Consider the following 23,016-nt stretch of genomic DNA (forward strand, 5'->3'; position numbering starts at 1 on the left):
CTCATGCTTTCCCGTACATTTTCCTTTTTCTTTTAGTTTTTTTTTTTTTTTTGTTTGTTTTTTGTTTTTTTCCGCCCCTAGAGCCACTTGCACGTCTCTCCAGGCAGACTGAGCTCTCCACCAGCACCTCAGCCCTCCGGGAGTCCAAGTGAGCGCGCACTTCCGGCGTGCGGAAGTGCGTCATCAGCCCGCGCCTGTCCCCGCACGCTGCACCGGTGCGCCTAGGATTCGGGTGCCGGAGTACTCCAGTGGCCCGCGATCTGTGACTGCTTTCCGGGTCCCGGCTGCTCCGCGCCGCGATGCAGGTCTCGAGCCTCAACGAGGTGAAGATTTACAGCCTTAGCTGCGGCAAGTCCCTCCCCGAGGTGAGTCCTCATCCCTTCGTCGCCGCTCTTCTCATTGCCCTAATAGATCTTTAATTTACCGATGGCTCGCTGCTCCCTGGTTTTATGTCAGCTCCACACAAGCCAGCGTTATCCGAAAGGAAGGAATCCCAATTGAGAAAATGCCTCCGTAAAATCCAGCTGTAGGGTATTTTCTTAATTAGTGATTGATGGAGGAGGGCCCAGCCTACTGTGGGTGGTGACACCCCTGAGCTGGTGGTCCTGGGTTCTGTAAGAAAGCAGGCTGAGCAAGCGGCGAGGAACAACCCCTCCATGGCCTCTGCATCAGCTCCTGACTCTAGGTTCCTGCCCTGTGTGAGTTTCTGCCCTGACTTCCCTCAGTGATGGACCGTGATGTGGAACTGTAGCAGAAATAAATTCTTTCCTCAAATTGCTTCGGTCATGGTGTTTTATCACAGCATAGAAACCTTAAGACAGCACTTTCGTTCTGCTTGTATTAGGTTCATGTGAAAACATGCCGATGTCTACAAACTATTCCCACGTCCTTTCATTGAAACTTCATTGCCTGAAATACAGTCAGCAATATAGTCACAGAGAGTAGCAACTCACTGCAGACAGAGAAGGAAAACTCTGGCCCATCCCCAGTCTCTTCAAAGTGCCATCCTGGTGTACACAATATCTCAGTGTATACTTAAGGTGAGAGGTGAGCCTGCATGTCAGAGACTTTTTTTTTCTTTTTTTTTAATTTTTCAAGACAGGGTTTCTCTAATGGTCCTAGCTCTCTTGGAATTCGCTTTATAGACCAGGCTGGCCTCGAACTCACACAAATCTGCCTGCATCTGCCTCCCGAGTGCTGTGATTAAAGGCGTGCACGACCACCTAGCGTGTTTAGGGACTTCTAAAGATTATTCTGCCGTCTAGTAAGAATTGTACATTGGTTTTGCCCTTTTAGAAGTGGCATTTTTTTTTTTTTCCATTGGGGCTCTTAATTTTGAATCTATTGATATTTTGAGCTGGACAGTTCCTTGTTGCTGGTGATGTTTTATAGGATGTTTGCAGGTTTGCAGCATCCCTGGCCCATACCCACTAGATACCAGGATCACATCTACCAGTGTGATGCCAGACTAAATCTTTAAGAATTGCCATAAGCTTTCTGGGGAGCTTATATAATGACAAGTGCTTCTTTATTGATGTTCAGTCCCCTGTTGCCTGGAGAACCAAATCTGCTTTCAGTGAATGTGTCAGTGAAAAACAACACTTCTTATCCAGGGCTGGCTATTAGGCCATTCGTAGATCTGCTTCTATTCTTTGCAAGTAATATATTTTGGTTGGCAAAGGGACACATTTATAATCCCAGTGTGTGGGAGGCTGAGACGGGAAGACTGTGAGTTTGTGTTCAGGCTGGGGTACAGAGCTACATACTATGACTGTCTCAACACACAGAAACGTGTACATGCATACATGGGGGGGGGGCGCTTGCTCCATATAGAAACTAAAACCCAAACTAAAATCGCTTCTGTGATCTCTTAACTTAGATGGACTAGTTTTATTCTTTTTTTATGCTTTGTAAACAGCTGTCCAAAAAATTTTGTTGAGTGTATATAAATGTATTTTTAAAAATCCAGAAAATATGCTATCATGGAGTTAAGATTATAGAATACTCCCACTTTCTGAGGCAGGCAGTGGTTGCACACGCCTTTAATCCCAGAGCAGGAGGCAGAGCCAGGTGGATTTCTGTGAGTTCAGGGTCAGCCTGGTCTACAGAGTAAGTTCCTGGACAGGCTCCAAAGCTACACAGAGAAACTCTGTCTCAAAAAAAACTAGAAAAGGGGCTGGGGAGATGGCTCAGAGGTTAAGAGCACTGACTGCTCTTCCAGAGGTCCTGAGTTCAATTCCCAGCACCCACATGGTGGCTCACAACCATCTGTAATGAGATCTGGTGCCCTCTTCTGTGTACATAATTTAAAAAAAATAATAAAAAAAGAGAATAGTCTCACTGTCTGTTTTATTGTTCCTGTAAGCTTGAGTTTTCTAAAATGAAAACAATTCAGGCATGTTTTACATTGCGCTGTCTGTTTTCTCCCAGTGGCTTTCTGACAGGAAGAAAAGAGCCCTGCAGAAGAAGGATGTCGGTGAGTATTCCTGGTGCTCCTGCTCCAGCTGTCTGCGGCCCACGTGTCTGCGGCCCAGCTCCAGCTGTCTGGCCTTCCAGTGCAGGGTATGGTAGCTCAGCTTTGCACCCTTCCTTCTTTGTGATTGTCTTGCTGATGCGGTGGACCTCAGTCTGACCCCCCTTTCAAGCTAACGAGTTAGCCTCTCCCGGTTTCACGGATGGCATCCAGGCTCCTGGGTCAGAGTCACAGCCTTTGGTGCCCATGACACAGCAGAGATGGCCCGAAGTGTTTGTCCCACTTGCCCCTTGAGTCCCTTGGGAGGGCTTCAGCATGGCTTGGAGGAGGCATGCACACAGTGGGCCTGGGTTTCAGGGAGGAGCCCAGGCGGGAAGCCCACTGTGTGCTAGCAGGCAGTAAACAGGCCTGGCCTTCTGTGACCTTCTCTGTCAAAGTTCTCAGCTGCCAGTAACCCTGAGACAGGCTCAGGTGAAAGTGGTTAGATGTTTGCAGGACTGCCACACTAAACAAGATGCTCAGGAACCCGAGGGGCCCAAGGAGGACTGCCTTTCCCAACAGTCCCCTAACTGAGTCCTTCCTAGTGTGTCAGAACCTTTATGTTAGTTGACTCTCTCAGTTGTGCAACAGAGAGATGATAAACTTTGGTTTCTCAAGACAGGGTTTCTCTGTGTAGCTTTGGAGCCTGTCCTGGAACTCACTCTGTAGACTAGGCTGGCCTTGAACTCACGGAGATTCGTCTGCCTCCCGAGTACTGGGATTAAAGTCGTTTGCCACCACGGCCCAGCAATTAACTTTTTTTTTTTTAAATGAACAAAAGAACTTCATGAATAAAATATCTAAATGTAAACAATGAGATTGGTTACTTAACTGACCTTGATAAATTTATTTCCATTAAATGTTTTCCAGTTGAGGTGCCGTAGATGAGAGGAAACTTATCTTCCTGTAGATTTCATTTAACTGAATCTCTAAAAATTGAGCACTGGGAGGTTTCTGGCTGTGAGATTGAGGTCTTTTGGCAAGCTTCTTGGAAAAATAGACTTGTATAGTACTAAAGTCAGGTAGAAAGTGAGATTTTTAACTTAGAAGGAAACAAACGCCGTTCAGAGCCTACAGATTCGGGTTTTATCTGGTCCCCCCCTTACCCCCTTCTCCCCCCATACCCCTCTCTGCTACCTTCCAGTGTGCTCATGTGTAACAAAATGGATTCAGATTATTAATGGGAAGAAACTGTTTTCTGACCTGCTCAGGACTAATGGGTATCTAACAATTCAAGTGGTTTCACTTTGATTTTTTTTTTGTTCTTTGTGGAACCCAGGACCTCACACATGCTAAGCATGCTATCTACCACTGAGCCACTCAGGCCTTCTCTAATCTTAATATCTGGGCTTTGTAAACAAAGCATAAGCACGTCATAGATAAGCAGTCTTCCCAGTAGTCATCCTTATATGGCAACTGGTCAGAATTCTTCCCCAGTAGAAAAAGTGGTTGGTTGTTTTTTGTGAGAGTAGGTTTAGTGCTGTGGTCCACAGAGGCTGTGCTAGCTCTTTTTTTTTTTCTTTAATTTATTTACTGATTATGAATACAGAAGAGAGCACCAGATCTTATTATAGATGGTTGTGAGCCACCATGTGGGTGCTGGGAATTGAACTCAGGACCTCTGGAAGAGCATTCAGTGCTCTTAACCTCTGAGCCATCTCTCCAGCCCCTGTGCTAGCTCTTTCTATAGTCTGGGCCCTCGACCAGAGAGGGCAGGAGCTAACAGGCAAGCATCAGCACCAGCTCTAGGCTAATTTCTTTAACAGCCTTGGCTGTCCTGGAACTCGATCTGTAGACCAGGCTGGCCTCCAACTCAGAGATCGCCTGCCTTTGCCTCTGCCTCCCAAATGCTGGGATTAAAGGCATGCGCCACTCTACACCCAACTTTTTATGCTAATTCTTATGTAAGCCTAAGATTTTGGAACCTTAGGCTTAGAGATATTTAGGCAAAAACACTCTGATGTTTGTTGCAGCTGTGATTAATGATGGTTTAGTGTCTTCTCTGTTCCTCCTTGACCTGGGTCTTAAAACTGTGCTGATTCCTGTGGACATTTTCTCTTCAGTTAAAGAAGATGCCCTTTCTTTCTAAAAAGTGAAAACAAAAACAAACCATCCTATGCTAGCTTTCCGTTATTACCCCAGAGTACCTGAGGCCAACAACTCGGAACAAGGAGAGGTCTGGAGCTTTCTGTCCACGTGCCGCTGGTTTTGATGTTTGGGGGCCTGTGGTGAAGCAGCACATGGTGGTGGGAGCTCGTGGTGGAAGGCACTGCTCACTAAACAGCAAACGAGAGGAGAGGGAGCCAGCGAGTGCCCTGTCGTCTCCTTTGAGGGCATGACTCCAGCGACTAAGACCTCACTGGGTCCATGGCTCAAAAGTGTAACCACCTCCCAATTAAACCAGGAACCCAGGAACCAGACCTTGGCGAGCTTGGGCCTTGGGCAGCACTTCAGATCCAAACTTAACAGGGAGGAGCTAAGAAAAAAGCTGGGTGGGCTGTGTTGGGGTCGTTCTGACGGCTGGGGGCCTTCGGGTGAATGCTGCTGCTTGGGTGGCTGCGCCTCTCTCTCTGCTGCTGCTGCTTGGGTAGCTGCGCCTCTCTCTCTGCTGCTGCTGCTGCTTGGGTAGCTGCGCCTCTCTGGCATGCTCTGTCCTCCCCGATGCCCATGCTGAACTAGCTTTTCCCCTTCTCTCTTTGTAGATGTCCGTAGGAGAATTGAACTTATTCAGGATTTTGAAATGCCTACTGTGTGTACCACTATCAAGGTGTCAAAAGATGGGCAGTACATTTTAGCAACAGGTAAGCATCTTTGTGCGTACAGTTTGCATGTGCTCCATAACAGGAAGTGCTCTAGGAGGAAGGGTTACTCTTGTGTACCCCAATGTTTCATTATAAACATTTTCAGATACAAAGAAATGCTTAAATGAGCATCTGTTTATCTGTGACCTAGATTCTGCCATGAATAGTTTACTGTGTTTATCTGTCAATACATATATATTTTTTAAATGAGTTTTCAGAGTAGGTCTCAGATGAAGCTTTTTTATTTTTATGTTTTAGTTTTTGATTTTGGGGCTCCCTATATATCCTAGTCTGGCCTCAGACTCACAGTCTTCCGCCTCACCTCCACTTCCGGGTGCTGAGACACAGGCATGTACCCTCACACCAGGCTTTGCTCCATTTCAATGGTTTTGTACACACCAGCCAGGCCTGGAGTGCTGTGCTAATGGCTGTCTCAGCACCCGCACTAGCCACATCTCTAAGCCTCTGGGTTTTCTCAATTTATTATTTTTGGTTTTTGCGTATGAGTGTTTTGCCTATATGTATGTAAATGTGTATACCTTCTGCCCTGAAAGCCAAAAGAGGGCTTTGGATCCCAGAACTGGAGTTATGCATAGTAGTGAGGCATCATGTGAGGGCTGAGAACCAAACCGTGGTCCTTTGGAAGAGCAGCCAGTCTCTTAACTGTGAGGGTTTTTTTGTTTGTTTGTTTGTTTTTTTTTTGTTTTTTTGAGAAACTAGTCAGGAGAGTTGAGAAGATCGGAGCTGTTTGGACAGAGTTATTGAGGGATAGACCTTTAATTTAGGTCTTGGTCTTTTGGATCTAGAGACACTAAAAGATGGTGCCCAGTGCTCTGGGGTGTAGATTTAGTGAGAGAGAGGGGTTTGGGTTTGTTTTTTGACAGATTCCCACTATGTAGCTCTGGCTGGATAGACCAGGCTGGCCTCAAACTCACAGAGAACTACTTGCTGCTGCCTCCTAAGTGCTGGGATTAAAGGTGTGCACCACCACCGTCTGGTTCAGAGAGGTTTAATGTTAAGTTACACTTTCTTTTATGGAATCATTCTCTACTCCTGACAAGATTAATTGCTTTCTTACTTAGGACCCTTGGGTTTTTTGTTTATCCTAAAAAGACTGTCTTCATCAAGGGTATGTGAGCATTGATAGTGAGTCTCAGAAGGGAAGGTTGGATTTTAATTGCTTTTCATAAATAGCTCTGTACACAGCTGGTAGCTGTGACAGTGCGGTTGGGTACGGAGTCCTTGGTGCCTCCCCCCTGGCCCTTTCCCTGGAACTCATGGAGAGTTGACTCAGGGAGCCACTCGCTGTGTGTTCACTTCAGTAGAGCCTGGCCTTTCATCCTCAGCTTTGTCCCTGTCCTTGGACTTGTGACTGAAACAAGGTGGATAAAATTTGTCCTTGGAGATGCTGTGGTCTAGTTGGGGAAATGGGCTAGCCAAGGAAGTCAGTCCAGAGGATGTGTGGACTGTGGACCTGTCACAGAGCGAAGCAGCCTTCAGTTCAGAATCAGGGCCCGATTCCAACCTGCTCCTTCCCTTCCCGTCAGTGCTGGGGATCAAACCCAGTGCTTTGTGAGTGCGTGCAAGTGCTCTAGCGACTGACGTCTCCAGCTGCAAGTCTGTCCTCAGTGTCCTTGTCAGACTTCCCTGGTGTATAGGGCTGACAGCGGAGGCAGAGGGGCTGACTTTATACAAGTGTATGTTTGCCACGTTTCTTTGTCCTGAGAATCAAGATAATGTGAGTGAATGCTGGGCGGTGGTGGCGCACACCTGTAATCCCAGCGCTCGGGAGGCAGGGGCAGGGGGATCTCTGTGAGTTTGAGGCCAGCCTGGTCTACAGAGCTAGTCCAGGACAGGCTCCAAAGCTACAGAGAAACCCTGTCCCCCCCCCCAAAAAAAAAACAAAAAAAACAAAAAAAAAAACAGATAATGCAAGTGAACCCTGTAGAAGTGCAGAAATACACAGGAAGAACAAGCGCAAACCCAGCAGGAGCAAAGGCCCTGTGCGTGTTAATAGTTTTTCCTAAGGCCCATCACACATGGTCATCGTCCAACAGTGGGCTCAACATTTGCATGCTTTGCTTCTGTGGGAGGGGTCGCCGTTCTTTGGGAGACAGGATATCTTCTCTGGCCTAGAGCTCATGTGCCGTCTGCCTCAACCTCCTAACTGCTGGGGTAATAAGCGTGCATCCCCATGTTAGGTATATTTTTTGGTTTTTAGAGTTTCCTTTTTTAAATGAAATCCAGGTTTTGATTCATGCTAGAAAACAGGTCCCCCCCCCCCCCCATAATGTCATATTTTGCTTTTAAACATTGATCTTTGTTTTTCCTCATTGCAAGCATGGTGCATTTGTATGGAATGCAGACAGTGTAGAGGACTGTGACATAAGATGTGAGCATCCCTGCGTTGTACGTTAGAGATGGTTGGTGTCGCTACTTCTTCTCCCCACCATTACTGTGCCGCAGCATATGCAGTATGTTACAGTCCTCACCTCTGCTCTCTGAACTCACTTTTTGTAGATCGTCTTAGGGGCTGCTGAGGTGGCTCAGTAGGTAAAGGTGCTTGCTGCCAAGTCTCACAGCCTGAGTTCGATCCCGGAACCCACGTGATGGAAGGAGAGAACCAAGCTGTTCAGCACACTTTGGGAGCCTGTTATTGGCGCTGTAGCTCCACTCATCTCTGTGTGCTTCATGTGCTTCCTGGGTGGGTTTAAGCATTGATCTGTCAGTGGAACTCATTTGTTTTACTCTCTGGCCATGTGTGACAGAGTCGCAGGGGACGTATTCCCACCGCTGGTACGCTTGTGGCCAGCCTTCTGTAGCTCACAATTTGTGTAAGTTGAAGTACAGTTTCAAAGTGATTTTCCATCCCGTACCTTACAGGTACTGGAGATTATCAGGCAGGCTCTACCAGTTTGTTTATGAGCGATCTAACTGTCAGCGGCACAAATAAATATTAGGCACCTTTTTCATCTTGTGTGATGATCTCATGGCAGGTGTTAGATTGTTCCTGTCTACTTTTACTGGGGCATTGTGAGTCTTTGTTCTCTATGGCTTGTTGTTCCCTTCGGGATGCTTGTGTGGGGCTGCTGTTGAAGCCCTTTCTTTGATTTGTGAGAGCTATCTTACCTCAGGACACAAAAGACACTCAGCAGTTCTGTGGGTGTGACTATGAAAAGTGTATCCTTAGGTTTTGCATCACGTTAATTTATTTATTTTTTTATAGGAACTTATAAACCTCGGGTTCGGTGTTATGATACCTATCAGTTATCCTTGAAGTTTGAAAGGTGCTTGGATTCAGAAGGTAAGAGGCTAACTGTGAACTCATAGATAGCTTTTTATATTTGTCTGTCACGCTGCTTTTTGAAAGGGGAGTGGGTGTGTAATAGGTTTTGGTTGCTGAAGATGAAGTAGTTAACTATGATGCTGCACTTACCAGGCTGTAACCCACAATGGCTGGGCCCTCGGCTCTGCACAGGGCTACCCTCAGTGGGTTGGCCAGGTGGGCTCTTTAAGCTCTTCAAAAGTGTGCTTCCAGACTGACTCACTCAGTTTGTTGTTGCTATGGAACTGGTTGGTGGGGTCTCCTTGCTGGTTCTCAGCCGGGCTCCATTTGGTTTAGAGGCTGCCAGTGCTCTGCCCCAGCTGGAGACATCTTTTAGATCTTCCTTTTTAGTCCTCATTATTTTATCTTACATGTATGGGTATATTTATCTGTGCACCATGCATGTGCCTGATACCATAGGAGGCCATCTGATCTCCTGGGACTGGAGTTATAGATGGCTGAGAGCTGTATGTGGGTGCTGGGACTTGGATCTGGCTTCTTTGGAAGAGCAACAAGTCCTCTTAATCAGGGAGCCCTGTCCTGAGACCTCTTCTGTTAAGAGAGTCATCTGATTAGACAGACATTTCCCGTTGTCATACTGCATAGCATAATCCCTGGGAGGGGTGTCTCGGTAACTCACAGGCTCCACCCGTACTCTCTCCAGGGGACATTGCACCCTGTAAAGGTCACAAGGGTCATTACAGAATTCTGTAATTACCAGATCATCTAGTCTACCACACTAATGGAATACAGTGTTGTGTAGATTACCAGATCATCTAGTCCACCACACTAATGGGTACAGTGTGTAGATTACCAGATCATCTAGTCCACCACACTAATGGAATACAGTGTTGTGTAGATTACCAGATCATCTAGTCCACCACACTAACGGATGCAGTATTGTGTAGATTACCAGATCGTCTAGTCCACCACACTAATGGATGCAGTGTTGTGTAGATTACCAGGTCATCTAGTCCACCACACTAACGGATGCAGTGTTGTGTAGAATTACCAGCAGATCATCCCAGTCCCACCGTTTGCTTCTGGAGAACAGTAGGAACTTTGTGTGCCATTCATAACTTTATTTTTGTTTGGAGGTAAACTTTGTATAGGCAAAAAAGCTACTGTTGCCTCTTTTTCTTTTTGTTTGAGACATGTTTTCCCCCTGCAGCCATGGCTGATTGGGAACTCTTTATGTAGACCAGGCTGGCCTCAAACTCACAGAGATCCTCCTTCTTCTGCCTCCCAAGGCATGAACCAGCATATGACTTCCCAGTCTGGTATTCTTTTTTTTTTTTTTTTTAAATCTGGAGCTGAGGACCGAACCCAGCGCCTTGTGCTTGTTAGGCAAGCACTCTACCACTGAGCTAAATCCCCAACCCCTGGTATTCTTTTTTAAAACAGTGTTCTAAAGGATGCTCTTTCATTTATAATTGAAAGTCTTAAAAACTATTTAGAACGTCTCAGCAAAGCAGTGGCAAAATTTTTTAGGAATCATAGGAAAAAAATTTGTAGATTTTTTTTATAGGTCTATAAAAAATCTAGTGAGAATTTTCTTCTTTTAATGTAGAGGTAAGATAAGCACAGCATTTGTGTAAAGTTATTCATAGTTAGAATCTTTGCAAGAAGCTTGTGTTTTTGTTAGAACACCAGTTGATAATTGTGATTTCTTTTTTCTGTTATTTTTCAGTTGTCACCTTTGAGATTTTATCTGATGACTATTCAAAGGTATTTATTTTCTATCCTTCTTTATATGTCTGTGTGTCTGTCTGTGTGAATGTGCACCATGTGTGTGCAGTTGCCCTTGGATGCCAGAGAGGGCACCAGATCTCCAGGTGGTTGTGAGCTGCTGCGTGAGTGCTGGGATCTGAACTCAGGACCTCTGCAAGAGCAGCAAGTGCTCTTAACTGCTGAGCCGTCACTCCAGCCCTGGAACTTACTTTTCTAACAAATATTTCTGTTATAGTCCCAGTGTTGAATTAAAAATCACTGTGTAGTAATAGATAGTTTATCATTTTATATTGATTTTTGGCCAGGTGCTTGTATGATGTGTAGTATCTTTTAAAACAACATTGGAGGGTTGGGGATTTAGCTCAATGGTAGAGTGCTTGCCTAGCAAGTGCAAGGCCCTGGGTTCGGTCCTCAGCTCTGGGAAAAAAAAAAAAAAAACCCACCAACATTGGGAGGGGCTGGAGAGGTGGCTCAGAGGTTAAGAGCACCGACTGCTCTTCCAGAGGTCCTGAGTTCAATTCCCAGCAACCACATGGTGGCTCACAACCCTCTGTAATGAGATCTGGTGCCCTCTTCTGTATACATGATAAGTAAATAAATCTTTAAAAACAACATTGGGGGAGAGCCTTTGGTCAGCTAATGTAGTTGGTTCTCTGCATCACCGGGCTTCGCCTTTTTTCTAAGGAACTGGTAACAGTTGCCCTTTGTCCGGCGTCTAATGGTCTCAGTCTGTGGTCTGATAATCGATGTTAGCCTCGGCGTGTTGGCCAGCTTGCCTCCATCTCCTCATTTATACAAGAGAAGGAAGCCATTGGGTTTTTCAGTTCTCATAACTCAGCCAGAGCTGGTAGTGTGCTCTGGTACAGTCCTGAGTGCAGTCAGATAGACTTCTCTCCTTTTCCTGTTGCCATCTCTCCATCTTCTGGTCCTTTTTCCAAGACAGGGTTTCTCTGTGTAGTTTTAGTGCCTGTCCTGGATCTTGCTCTGTAGACCAGGCTGGCCTTGAACTCACAGAGATCTGCCTGCCTCCGCCTCCCCAGTGCTGGGATTAAAGGCATGCGCCACCACCGCCCCTCGATTCTTTCAATTTTTATGTCAGTTCAGTACTTATAAATTGTCGGGGAAGCTCTTACTTAACTTAAAATGGAAATGATATAAAGTGCCATGGTGCCCTTTAGTTATTCACCAGTTAAAACCAATTCAACAGATCACACAGTAACTTTTTTATGTCAAATGTCATCTTGGAAGAGTTGAATTTGTAGTTGAATTTCATGGCTTTCCCCTCTGGCTCAGTTCCTCCCACTATGAGGGACAGATTACCTTTCAGCTGCAGTAGCCGTTTATCCTGGCTTTGATTATGGCAATTTTATAACTTATTTTCTCTATTATTGATAGATGTGCGTTTAAACACCGAGCAAACTTCTCAGACATGCTCTGTACTGTGCTAACTGTGAGTGTGCACACAGGTCTGTGTGTGTGTACAGAGCATGAGCAGGCGGGGAGATGAGAGTGTTTCTTGCTCGGTAGTTTTAATGAGGCTGAACGTTAAGCAAACCGACGTTGTTTTCTTTCAGATCGTCTTCTTGCATAACGACAGATACATTGAATTTCATTCACAATCAGGTTTTTACTACAAAACCAGAATCCCTAAGTTCGGCAGAGACTTCTCTTACCACTACCCGTCCTGCGACTTGTACTTCGTTGGTGCAAGGTATCAGTCAGTCAGTACTTTTCTCCTTTCCACCTCCCCCACAGCTAGCTTCACTCAGATTGTCTGTAGCCTTTATTTACTTAAGTGTCCTTAGTAGAGAAAGTGATGTGTGGTACTGTGAAAGGGAATTAGTCTTAGAAAAAGAAACCCAGTAGTCTACGTGTTGATGCCTAGCCTTTAGTAGGTGGTATCACTGTAAGGCTTTAGCACCTGCTGTTTTACTAAGATCCTTCTTAAAGACCTAACTTTAAATATGCATGTGTCGAGTGTTTAAGCCAGAACCCACACAAGCCTCACAGGGTAGCCCCGTTGCTGCGGTTTGCAAGGCCCTGCTGTTCATTTTTTTCTTTTGACCTCCTGACTTTATAGTTCCTGCTCTAAGCTTTTCTGTATTTTGTCTTGAATGTCATATATAGTTGTGGACTCGGGCTGAAAACTATTTAGGGGGCTGGGGACGTGGGCCCGTGAGTAAAGTTCTTTCTGTGTGAGCATGGGGAGCTGAGTGCAGGTCACAAGTGGGTACAAAAACCAGGCAGGCAGGGCAGGGCAGGGCAGGGCAGTAACCCCGGTGCTGAGCTGTGGAGGAAGAGCCCCTGGAACTGGACTGACAGATGGTTGTGAACAGCGTGGGAGGTGCTGGGAACTGAACTTGGGTTCCTGCACGTCTCAGCTCTTAACTACCAAGACTTGGCAAATTCTTAAACAAAGTGAATCTGTTTAGAATAAGTTTTTTTTTATCAGCTTTTCAGAGAGAAGTGATGGCTCACGGGTGACACCTTTGCATGGGCTTCTGAAGTTTGTATTTACTCACAGGAAAATGTGTAGTTCACCAGATTCTCTGTTACTTGCAGCTCTGAAGTGTATAGATTAAACTTAGAACAAGGACGGTACCTGAACCCTCTGCAAACGGACGCTGCGTGAGTACCTCATCCCTACTGCTACACTGACTTTGTCCAGGAGATGGCGCCAGAGGCTCATGCCATCAGATGACCCAGTTACACTCACAGTGTCATTAACTGTGTTCTGAGCTGCAGTTCTGACTACATTCACTTTCTTCTCTGTTCCTGATGCCACCAGTCCATCTGTGTATGCGGTCTACACCAGGCCCTAGGTTTGCTGCTGAGCAGATAAATCAGTGAAGGAGTCAGGGTTTTTGTTGTTGTTGTTTAACAAAAAGATTTGCTGAGAAGACCAGACGATTCCTTAGAAGTTGAAGTTCTCATGCAAAAAGATTCGTAATTTAATCCCAGCACTCAGGAGGCGGAATTGGGTGGATCTCTCAGTTCAAGGCCAGCCTGGTCTACATAGCAAGTTTCAGGCTAGCCAGGGCTATATAGAGAAGCCCTGTCTTAATATAACAACAATAAAAATTCTGACTGACTTTTTAAAATACAGTTTATTATTTTACTTGTAGTATTAAGTTTTCACCCATGCTTTGTTTTGTGGTATTTTTCTTTTTTGAATTCAGCCTCCAGTGACAGCTGGTTCTGGCAGGGCCTATTCCGTCTCCATGCACTGGGACAGGTGGCCTACCCAGGAACCTCCTGCCTCACTGGGATAGGTGGACTGCCCAGGGCCCCGCAGTTAGGCAGACTTGGAAGCTGGTCTCCATCTGTACTTACAAAACTAACTTTGCCTTGTTTCTGTGAGAGAATTCTGAGAGGAGAACATGGAGAGGTAAAACTTCCAAGCTGGCAAGATGGTTTTGTTCTGCATTGGTTTAAAATACTTTTAATTAAAAAAAAAAATGTAACTTCATAATGCAGGATTGCATAATAAAAAAATCAGCTGCTTGATTTCTTATTTATAACCTGTTATTTATTACGCATCCTTTATACTTGGACACGGTTGAACATTTTGTTCTTTAATTTAATCCTCACAATAACCCATTGAGGTAGGTCAAAATTCACTTCAGTAAGTAAGAAAATGAGGCTTTGTTTGTACTCCAGGTCTTGAGATTGCCATAGTGATGACCTGTGTTCTTAAGAATGTGGCATTGCCTTGGGGAAATAGAAGGGCCTTTCTTCCCATGGTGGGATAGTGTTTCAGAGGGAGGGCCTCTCCTGTCTGGTATCCAGCAGGTAGGTGTCACCCTGGGTAGCGGGGGCTCTGGTGACTGTGAGCCAGGCCCTTAGCTCACCCATGCCTCGATGCATTCCATGTGGATGAGAGCCTTCATGTTTCTGTCCACGGCATTTGGGTGGGCTACAGACTTAGAAGGTTTGTGGGTACCTCTTCCCTGACCTAGATACTCCCTAACTCTTCCGTCCTGTGTTTGCTTTTCTGTCTTAGGGAGAACAATGTTTGCGACATAAATGCGGTGCATGGCTTGTTCGCCACGGGAACGATAGAGGTTAGCCCGTGTTCACTTCATTTTGTCAGTGTGTTTTCATTTGTTTGCAGGTCCATTTGTTTTTTTTTTAAAACTTATTTGTACATTATTTATTTATTTGTGTGTGTGTGTGTTTTTGTGTGTGTGTGTGTGTGTGTGTGTGTGTGTGTGTGTGTGTGAACATGTGCATGCTTGCTACAATGCTGTGTAAAGATAAGAAGGCAACTTGTTGGAGGTGATTTCCTTCTTCCCTATGAGCCTTGGGGGTTGAACTCAGGTCGCCAGTCTCAGAATGAGTTCCTTACCCCTGAGCCATTTGCCAGGCCTGCAGTTCTGTCTTCACTTTCTGGGAGCTGGAGTGACGGCTCAGCAGTCACAAGTGAGTCTTGCTCTTGTAGATGACTCAGATTTGTTCTCCACCTTCCGGGTAGGCAGCCCGCAGCTGCCTGTGCCTCACACTCTGTGGGAATGTGCCACCATCTTCTGGCCTCTTTGGGCATGTGCACCCACAGGCTCATACCTAGACACAGACATACATATGTGTGTAACTAAAAACAGAGACCTGCCTAGCATTGGGAGGTGTAGGTTTGGTCCCTAGCAGTGCCTAAATCAGTGAGCCAATCAAGTAATCGAGCCAATTAATTAATCAAGCCTCAGCATTTAATTTATGAAAAATTTACACCTTTAGAAATGTTGAAAACAGCTGGACGGGGTGCCATACACCTTTATAATCCCAGCACTCAGGAGGCAGAGGCAGGTGGATTTCTCTGAGTTCGAGGCCAGCCTGGTCAGCCAGCCAGGGCTACTCAGAGCAACCTTATCTTGAAAAACAAAACTTAAAGAAAAAATGAGAAAAGAAATATTGAAAACATAGTTCAGTGATTGCATTCTATACACCCCCCCCCCCTTTTTTAAATAAAAATGTTGATTTATTTAAAAAATATTTTCTGGGCCATTTGAAAGTAAGCCATGGATATTATGGCATTTTGGCATTTCATGCCTAAATGTTTAAAGTATAATTCTTAAAAATAAGGATTCAATGGGTTGGAGAGGTGGCTCAGAGGTTACGAGCACTGGCTGCTCTTCCAGGGGATCCAGGTTCATTCCCCAGCACCCAAATGGTGGTTCACAACTGTCTATAACTCCAGTTCCAGGGATTCCAGCACCCTCACATACATGTAGGCAAAGTACCAGTGCACATAAAATACAATTATTTTTTTAAAATGACTAAAGCTGAGAATGGTAGATCATACCCCCAGCATTTGCTGGACGTTGTTGGAGAGTCAGAAGTTGAAGGCCAGCCTTGGCTACACAGCGAGTACACCAGGCTAATCTTGACTATGGAAATCCTCATCTCAAAGCCAAAAGAAAAAAAGGTAAAAAGTAATACAGATTAAAGCAAATACCTGTCCTATAGTCTTAGCTACTCAGGAGGCTGACACAGGAAGATCACTTGAGCCCAGGAAGTGGAGGCTAGCCTGACAACAGCATGAGGTCCTCATTCAAACAAACTGACAGACAAAACTGTAAAGACCTTTCTCATAAACTCAGTACCTTCAGTATTACTAAGAAGTTTAACATGGATTTATATAAAACAAATGTCTTTATTGCCCCTCCTTTCCGTAGATGCCAATCCAGGGTTCATGTGCATAGTTGGAACTGTTTCATCACTAGTGTCCTTAACTGTGAAAGTAAATCACCTTGCGGTGAAACATGTCAGTGCCGGGATTATAGGTTCAAAGCTAAGCTGTGATTCTTCATGAAATTAGCGGTAATAAATCTTATTTTTTCTAGTAGCAGCTTGTACTTAAAATTGGACTTTCCTTTGTTCAGGGTCGAGTGGAATGCTGGGACCCAAGAGTGAGAAAGAGAGTCGGCATGCTGGACTGTGCGTTAAATAGTGTCACAGCCGACTCAGAGTAAGTAGCAGCGTGACAGCGTGGCGTCAACTGCTGGCGGATGGAAGTCTTTCCGGCTCCTACCTGAGACTGGTGTCTGCCATGGGGTAACAGTTCTTTCCTGTGCAGCTGGGGGCAAGCCAGGGAGACGGCCTCCCTCCAGCACTGCCCAGAGCGCACGGCTCGCTCCTTTAGCTGCTGTGGGATTTGTCAAGTCTGCCGTGAGAACTGGTGTTGCAGTTCTGCAGGATCACTGATCAGTGGGACCCATTACTTCTGTTAGCGGGCTGAAAAGTGTGCTTTGAATGCTCTGTGGAGGGAGGCAAGTCATGATGGTTTTTTCTTCTTGTTGGTCTAATCCCTGCACTTGAAACATTGAGAGAGTGGTACATACTAGGAGAGAGAAACCCTCGTAACACAGTGAGTGGATTGAATGAAGAGGCAAGCATCTTTGTGTGTCCCCAAACTCACCGGTGTGGGCTGGCACCCCTCCCTGCCCAGGTGTTTGCTGTGGGATATGAAGGCAGGTCCCCCTCAGGCAGAGCTGTGCCCTGGGCTTACCTGCTGAATCAGTTCAGAAAAGCCTTCCTCTGGACTCCTGAATTCACCGTCCTCTGCCCCCCCCCCCGCCCCCGTCCTCTGCCCCCCACTTCCCCCGTACTGCAGAGAGAATTGACACCCTCTGTTGGTTGACATGCCGTGGGGTGGTGGTGGTGGTGGTGGTGAAGTGTCTGGTGGTCACAGGCTGTGGTGACAGTAAGCACCCTTAAATTATGGCAAAATGTTCCCACCTTTAGGGGGGGAATTCCTGATTCCTTGGAAAACTGTTTATATGGAGCATCTTTGGCTGATGCAGCTCAGTGGGAGAGCACCTGTGGAGTGTGCAGGGCTGAGGTTCAGTTCTCAGGGGGAGAGCGCCTGTGGAGTGTGCAGGGCTGAGGTTCAGTTCTCAGGGGGAGAGCGCCTGTGGAGTGTGCAGGGCTGAGGTTCAGTTCTCAGGGAGAGCGCCTGTGGAGTGTGCAGGGCTGAGGTTCAGTTCTCAGGGGGAGAGCTCCTGTGGAGTGTGCAGGGCTGAGGTTCAGGTCTCAGGGGGAGAGCGCCTGTGGAGTGTGCAGGGCTGAGGTTCAGGTCTCAGGGGGAGAGCGCCTGTGGAGTGTGCAGGGCTGAGGTTCAGGTCTCAGGGAGAGCGCCTGTGGAGTGTGCAGGGCTGAGGTTCAGTTCTCAGGGGGAGAGCGCCTGTGGAGTGTGCAGGGCTGAGGTTCAGGTCTCAGGGGGAGAGCGCCTGTGGAGTGTGCAGGGCTGAGGTTCAGTTCTCAGGGGGAGAGCGCCTGTGGAGTGTGCAGGGCTGAGGTTCAGGTCTCAGTACCGCAGTAACAAGCAGTCCAGTAGAAAATGGAAGAGCAGAAATAGATACACAAATGTTACTCCGTGTGTTAAGAAATGCATTGATTTGTGTGTTTGTTTTAAACTATTACATATAAATGACAATAGAAACAGTTAAGTGCTCATCAACTTCATTAACCATGACATGGTGTAGAGAATATTAAGCAATTTTAAGCCAGGAAGTTCACTCCCACATAGAATAAACTAATGCAAAAAATGCATAATAAGGTTTGTTGTTGAAGATTAGGTGCGCTCGCGAGTGTGTGTGTGTGTGTGTGTGTGTGTGTGTGTGTGTGTGTGCGCTGAAGAGGCCAGAGGAGATCACTGCACCCTCCAGAGCTTGAGCTTGAGTTGCAGGCAGTTGTGAGCCGCCCAGTCAGTGTGGGTGCTGGAACCAAATTCTAGTCCTCTTCAGAGCAGTCCGTGCTTTTCCCTCTGATCCAGTTCTTTAGTACCCCTGTTTTAACCCACCAGTGTTTAAAGAGTCAGGAAAATGAGTGTATGTAGAAAGTAAGAAAAGCAGATATGTTAAAGATTCTGGCCGGGCAGTGGTGGTGGCACATGTCTTTAATCCCAGCACTCGGGAGGCAGAGGCAGGCGGATCTCTGTGAGTTCGAGGCCAGCCTGGGCTACAGAATGAGTTCCAGGACAGGCTCCAAAGCTACATAGAGAAGCCCTGTCTCCAAAAACCAAAAATAAATAAATAAAGAAAGATTCTGAAGGAAGTAGAGAGGTTTATTTTCTCTCACCTCTAGGCATTGGTTGTCTTTGGATTACAGTTGAGATGTGTGCTCTGTTCACTGTCATAAGCATCACATCCTGGGGTTGTTTTGCCTGCCTGCCTCCCTCCCTTCCTTCCTTCTTTCTGTTTTGTTTTTTGTGAGACATAGTCGTACTCTAGCCCTGGCTGGCCTAGAGCCCTGTAGACCAGGCTGGCCTCACATGCTGGCACCCAAAGTGTGCGCCCGATGACCTGAGTCAGTCTCTGGATCCCACGTAGGTGGGTGAGGACTGACTGCACAGAGGTGTCCTGTGACCTCCAGGTACACTCCTGTGTGTGTTCACACAACTTTTCTTTTTAAAGCAAACAGATCTGTAGGGGTCACAAAGTATATCTTAAGGCTGTATAGAAATTCAAATAGAAATGCAGTGACTATGGAGATGTATGCTAGACAATCTAAGCAAAAGTTATCTAACTTTGGTCTTTAGAAATAGGAGAGTACTTTTTTCTTTTGGCTTTTCAAGACGGTTTCCCTGTGTATCCCTGGCTGTTCTGGAACTCACTGTGTAGACCAGGCTGGCCTCGAACTGGGAGATTCGCCTGTCTATGCCTCTGCGGTCCTGGGATTAAAGGCATGGAAATATTTTTTAAAAATCAAACTGACTCCCAGGGCAGCCAGGACTGTTGCACAGAGAAGCCTTGTCTCTGGTTGGGGGTGGGAGGGCTGACTCATATTTTGTACTGAATTCTTTTGTCCTTAAGAGGTAAGGCATCCTCAGCTGTTGTACTTGTGTATGTTTGCTAAAAGCAATCATTTTGAAAATAGTTATATTTAGCATAACAAAGGTTGCTAAGCCATTTCTGAAATAGAAAGAATAGCAATAGCCCACCTGCCGTGCAGTAGAATTTAGCCAACCAGAGCCTCCAAGAACATTGAGAATGTTTACAGTTGAGTAATTATTTCCCGAACATCTGGAATTCGAATCTCTAGGTCATAACATACATGTGTCCAAGGGCTTGGATACATGCTCAGTTGTCCTACAGAAATTGTCCTACAGAAAACCTAGTATAAATGTAAGCACCTACTGACCTATCGAGGGGACGCTGTCTCCCGGGACTCAGCCTACCCTCCTCCCTAGCAGGGCTCATCCTTCTTCTCTTCTTCTTGTCAGTTTTATTACATTTATTTATTTGTTTGTTCTTCGTGCGTGGGGCACACCCATGCTGCTTCATGTATGTTCCATGCTCAGAAGTCGTCTCTCCCTCCACCCGTGGGTCCAGTTGCCAGGCTTGGAAGCAGGTGCCCCATGCTTGGCCCCATTGAGCCAGCTCTCTAGCCCATTTGTTCTGTGAGCTGGGTGCTCGCTCCTGCGCGCTGGCTGTATTCCTGGGCTTAAGGGCGTCCCCTGAGTAAGTTTCTGGTACGCAGTATACACACAGCACCACACCGAGTTTATTGTTTAGAAAGAGCAGAGGATGGCAGCTAAATAAAGCTACCTAACTGCCTAGCAGATCATGACTTTGGTTGTTTGGTTGGTTTTCGAGACAGGGGTTCTCTGCCCTAGCTGTCCTGGATCTTGCTCTGTAGACCAGGCTGGCCTCGAACTCACAGAGATCCACCTACCTCTGCCTCCTGAGTACTGGGATTAAAGGTGTTCCACACCATGCCTGGCTATTTATTTTCTCTTTTTATATTAAAAAAATGTTTGTTTTTTGAGATAAGCTCCCTTGTAGCTTCAGGCTGGCCTCGAACTCACTGGGTAGCTGAGAATGGCCTTGAACTTCTTTTTCTCCCCAGTGCTGGGATTGCACCCCACCCCCACCCTCACCATAGCAGTTTATGTTTGACAGAGATTTGGAGAGTCCTTTATATGCAGGAAGTAATGTTTTCGTTGGGTGCTTTACTTTGATGTGCTTTGTAGGAGAAACCCCATCAGGGGCATGAGCAGTGTTCAGCTTTTGAGAATGTTTCAGAAGCATGTTCATGGAGGGAAGGGTATGTGAATACACCTTTCCGTGGGAAAGAAAAACCTACAGTTGTCACAGTGTTTTATTACATTTTTGTGACCTTTTTATAAAACGGACAATAGCCTTGTGTGAGTATAGTCATGGGAAAACATCCAGCGGTATACCAAAATGTTCAAAATGGTTGGTTTTTTTTTTTCTGCTGATTAAGTTTCAAATGATCTTATTGTATTTTATCATTAGATTTATTTGTTTTTAATTATGTGTGTGTGTCTGTACCTGCAAATGAAGGCCAGAAGAGGGTAATGGATCCTTTGAAACTGGAACCACTATCTGGGTCCTCTAGAAGAGCAGCTGGTGTTCTTAACCACTGAGCCATCTCTCCAGCCCCTGTATTTTATCTTTTATGTTTAGCTTTATGTTTTTCCTGCAACCCTGCGGCCTGTCATTTCTGTTATTAAACTGCAGAAGGTGAAGTCATATCACTGGACAGAGGTGGAGGCTGCTGTTCTTTTCCATGAGCGATTGACATCTGTCTTGTCTGCCTGAAGGAGTCTACAGACTTACCTAAAAACCAGGAAGAACTAATGTGGCAGTTACATAATTTGGTCAGGAAATAAATGTGCATAAGTCAGTGACTTTGGTATTGATTAGCAGTACCCCAGGAGGAGGAGGAGGAGGAGGTTGACCGCAGTTCTTATAACATGAACTCCACAATTTCTGACGGATTCATTTACCTGAAGAAAGTGATAAAGTTGCATTATAAAATAAACCTTGGTGAAGTAGGAGAATACTTCCGTGTGGGAAATTATCCTAAAGTTCATTTGGAAGAGGGGTGACGGAATTTTTGTCGCCCAGAGGCCTCCTTTCCAGCTGCTGCTCAGAGCAGCTCCGGTCTTTAGGTGGCAGGAGAGGCTTGCTGATGCCCTGGCTGTCAGCCTGGCCTGGAGGCCTGGCCGGCCACACGAGGTCCTAAGGACTGAAAGCAGAGCTGCTGTCCTCTTGTTTGGGTAAGGCATGATCTCACTGTGTGGCCTTACCTCAGCCTCCTGAGTGCTGGGCTTACAGGCGTGCTCACCACAGCCAGCGCCTGCCCACTGCTGACCTAAGGTCTGGTTGTCCACCTTCATCTTTAGAACTGTGGCCCTGCCCTTTGTCCTACCTTCAGTGCGTTGGAGGTCCCAGGGCCTTCATTCGGGTGTTAATCTTTATTTTAGATGGATGGAATTGACCTACTTCATTTTTGAAACAGTTTTAAATTATGGATATCTGTGTGTATGTGCCCACGAGTGCAGATGCCTGCAGAGGTCCGAGGTGTCAGGTCTCCTGGAGCTGGAGTTACAGATGGTTGTGAGCCACCTCACATGGGAGCTGGGACTTGAACTTGTGTCCTCTGCAAGAGCAGTACATGTTCTTAACCACTAAGGCCTCTCCTGCCTCGGTGAAGTTGATTTTACATCAGAAATAAGCCTACCCATGTCCCAGGATAAATTGTTCCCCTGAGTAAAGATGGGGCTGTTTGGGGCTAGGGACATGGTTCATTCAGTAAAGTGCTTGCTAGTTGTACAAGGCATGACTTAGTTCAGATCCCAGCATCCCTGTTAGCCAGTCACGGCAGCACACATATGTAATCCCAGAGCCGGAGAAGTGGAGATGGGAAGATCCTGGAGATTCCTGACTAGCAAGCTCCAGAACTACTGAATATCTATCCTACTTCAAAAGTACAGTGGGTTGCACTAGAGGAAGATAAATGATGTTGACCTGGCACATGTGCATGTGCATGCATGTGCATGTGCATGCATGTGCATGTGCATGCATGCGCATTCTCTCTCTCTCTCTCTCTCTCTCTCTGTACATGTGCATGCATGTGCATTCTCTCTCTCTCTCTCTCTCTCTCTCTCTCTCTCTCTCTCACACACACACACACACACACACACACACACACACACACACATTTCTGAAAACAGGCTTCCATTGTCTGACCAGAAAGGAAGGTAAAGGTGGGTTAGGGTTACATTCGCATGTGAAGTGTCTTTTCTATTCTGAAGGTTTGGGTGCAGTTAGACTGTACACAGATAGCTGGAGATAGGATTTCCTTGTCGGAGTTGAAGTGAAGACAAATGATGAGCCTGGGATTTAGTAAAAGGAGGTTTGGTCCACAGTCACAGAGAGTGACATTTGTCTTTCAGGATAAACAGCTTGCCCACCATCTCTGCACTGAAGTTTAATGGCGCCTTGACCATGGCAGTTGGAACATCCACAGGGCAGGTAAATACGTCCGAGGTGGAAACCTCACATGTAAGCCAGTATTTTGGATATGTATTGGGAGACACATACTTGGGACAGAGAGTGAGGCTGTTCTCTTTTGACAAAATGGGAAGAATGTTCCAGAATGCTAGATCCTTCTAGCACCTGGAGAGATTTGTCTAGGTCCTTTGGAATTGGAGTTGAAGTGGGATAGTCCTCAGACATGTGTGTGTGTGTGTGTGTGTGTGTGTGTGTGTGTGTGTGTGTGTGTGTGTGCATGTGTGTGTGTGTGTGCGTGTGTGTGTGTGTGTGTGTGTGATTTTTTTTTTTTCCAAGATGTTTCTCTGTGTAACAGCTCTGACTGTCCTGGAACTCACTTTGTAGACCAGG

General features: G+C 46.1%; 1 protein-coding gene across 3 annotated transcripts in view; it reads left to right on the plus strand.

Annotated features, from left to right (window-relative positions):
* Positions 1-200: 200 nt before the first annotated feature.
* Positions 201-23,016, plus strand: part of Nol10 (nucleolar protein 10) — an 87,693-nt gene continuing 64,877 nt past the window's right edge. Inside the window, exons 1-11 of one of the 3 annotated variants that reach the window (XM_036171049.1) lie at positions 308-365; positions 845-1,047; positions 2,431-2,476; positions 5,215-5,313; positions 8,540-8,617; positions 10,329-10,366; positions 11,944-12,080; positions 12,932-12,997; positions 14,373-14,433; positions 16,246-16,331; positions 22,569-22,647. In XM_036171049.1, coding sequence (XP_036026942.1) covers positions 5,253-5,313; positions 8,540-8,617; positions 10,329-10,366; positions 11,944-12,080; positions 12,932-12,997; positions 14,373-14,433; positions 16,246-16,331; positions 22,569-22,647 — 606 coding nt within the window. In that variant the 5' untranslated portion in view covers positions 308-365; positions 845-1,047; positions 2,431-2,476; positions 5,215-5,252. Of the gene's footprint in view, positions 366-844; positions 1,048-2,430; positions 2,477-5,214; positions 5,314-8,539; positions 8,618-10,328; positions 10,367-11,943; positions 12,081-12,931; positions 12,998-14,372; positions 14,434-16,245; positions 16,332-22,568; positions 22,648-23,016 lie in introns of all 3 variants that reach the window. The other 2 variants (XM_036171050.1, XM_036171048.1) reach the window with 2 other exon arrangements.

The sequence above is a fragment of the Onychomys torridus genome, chromosome 21, assembly GCF_903995425.1.
Source record: "Onychomys torridus chromosome 21, mOncTor1.1, whole genome shotgun sequence".
Lineage (NCBI taxonomy): Eukaryota > Metazoa > Chordata > Mammalia > Rodentia > Cricetidae > Onychomys > Onychomys torridus.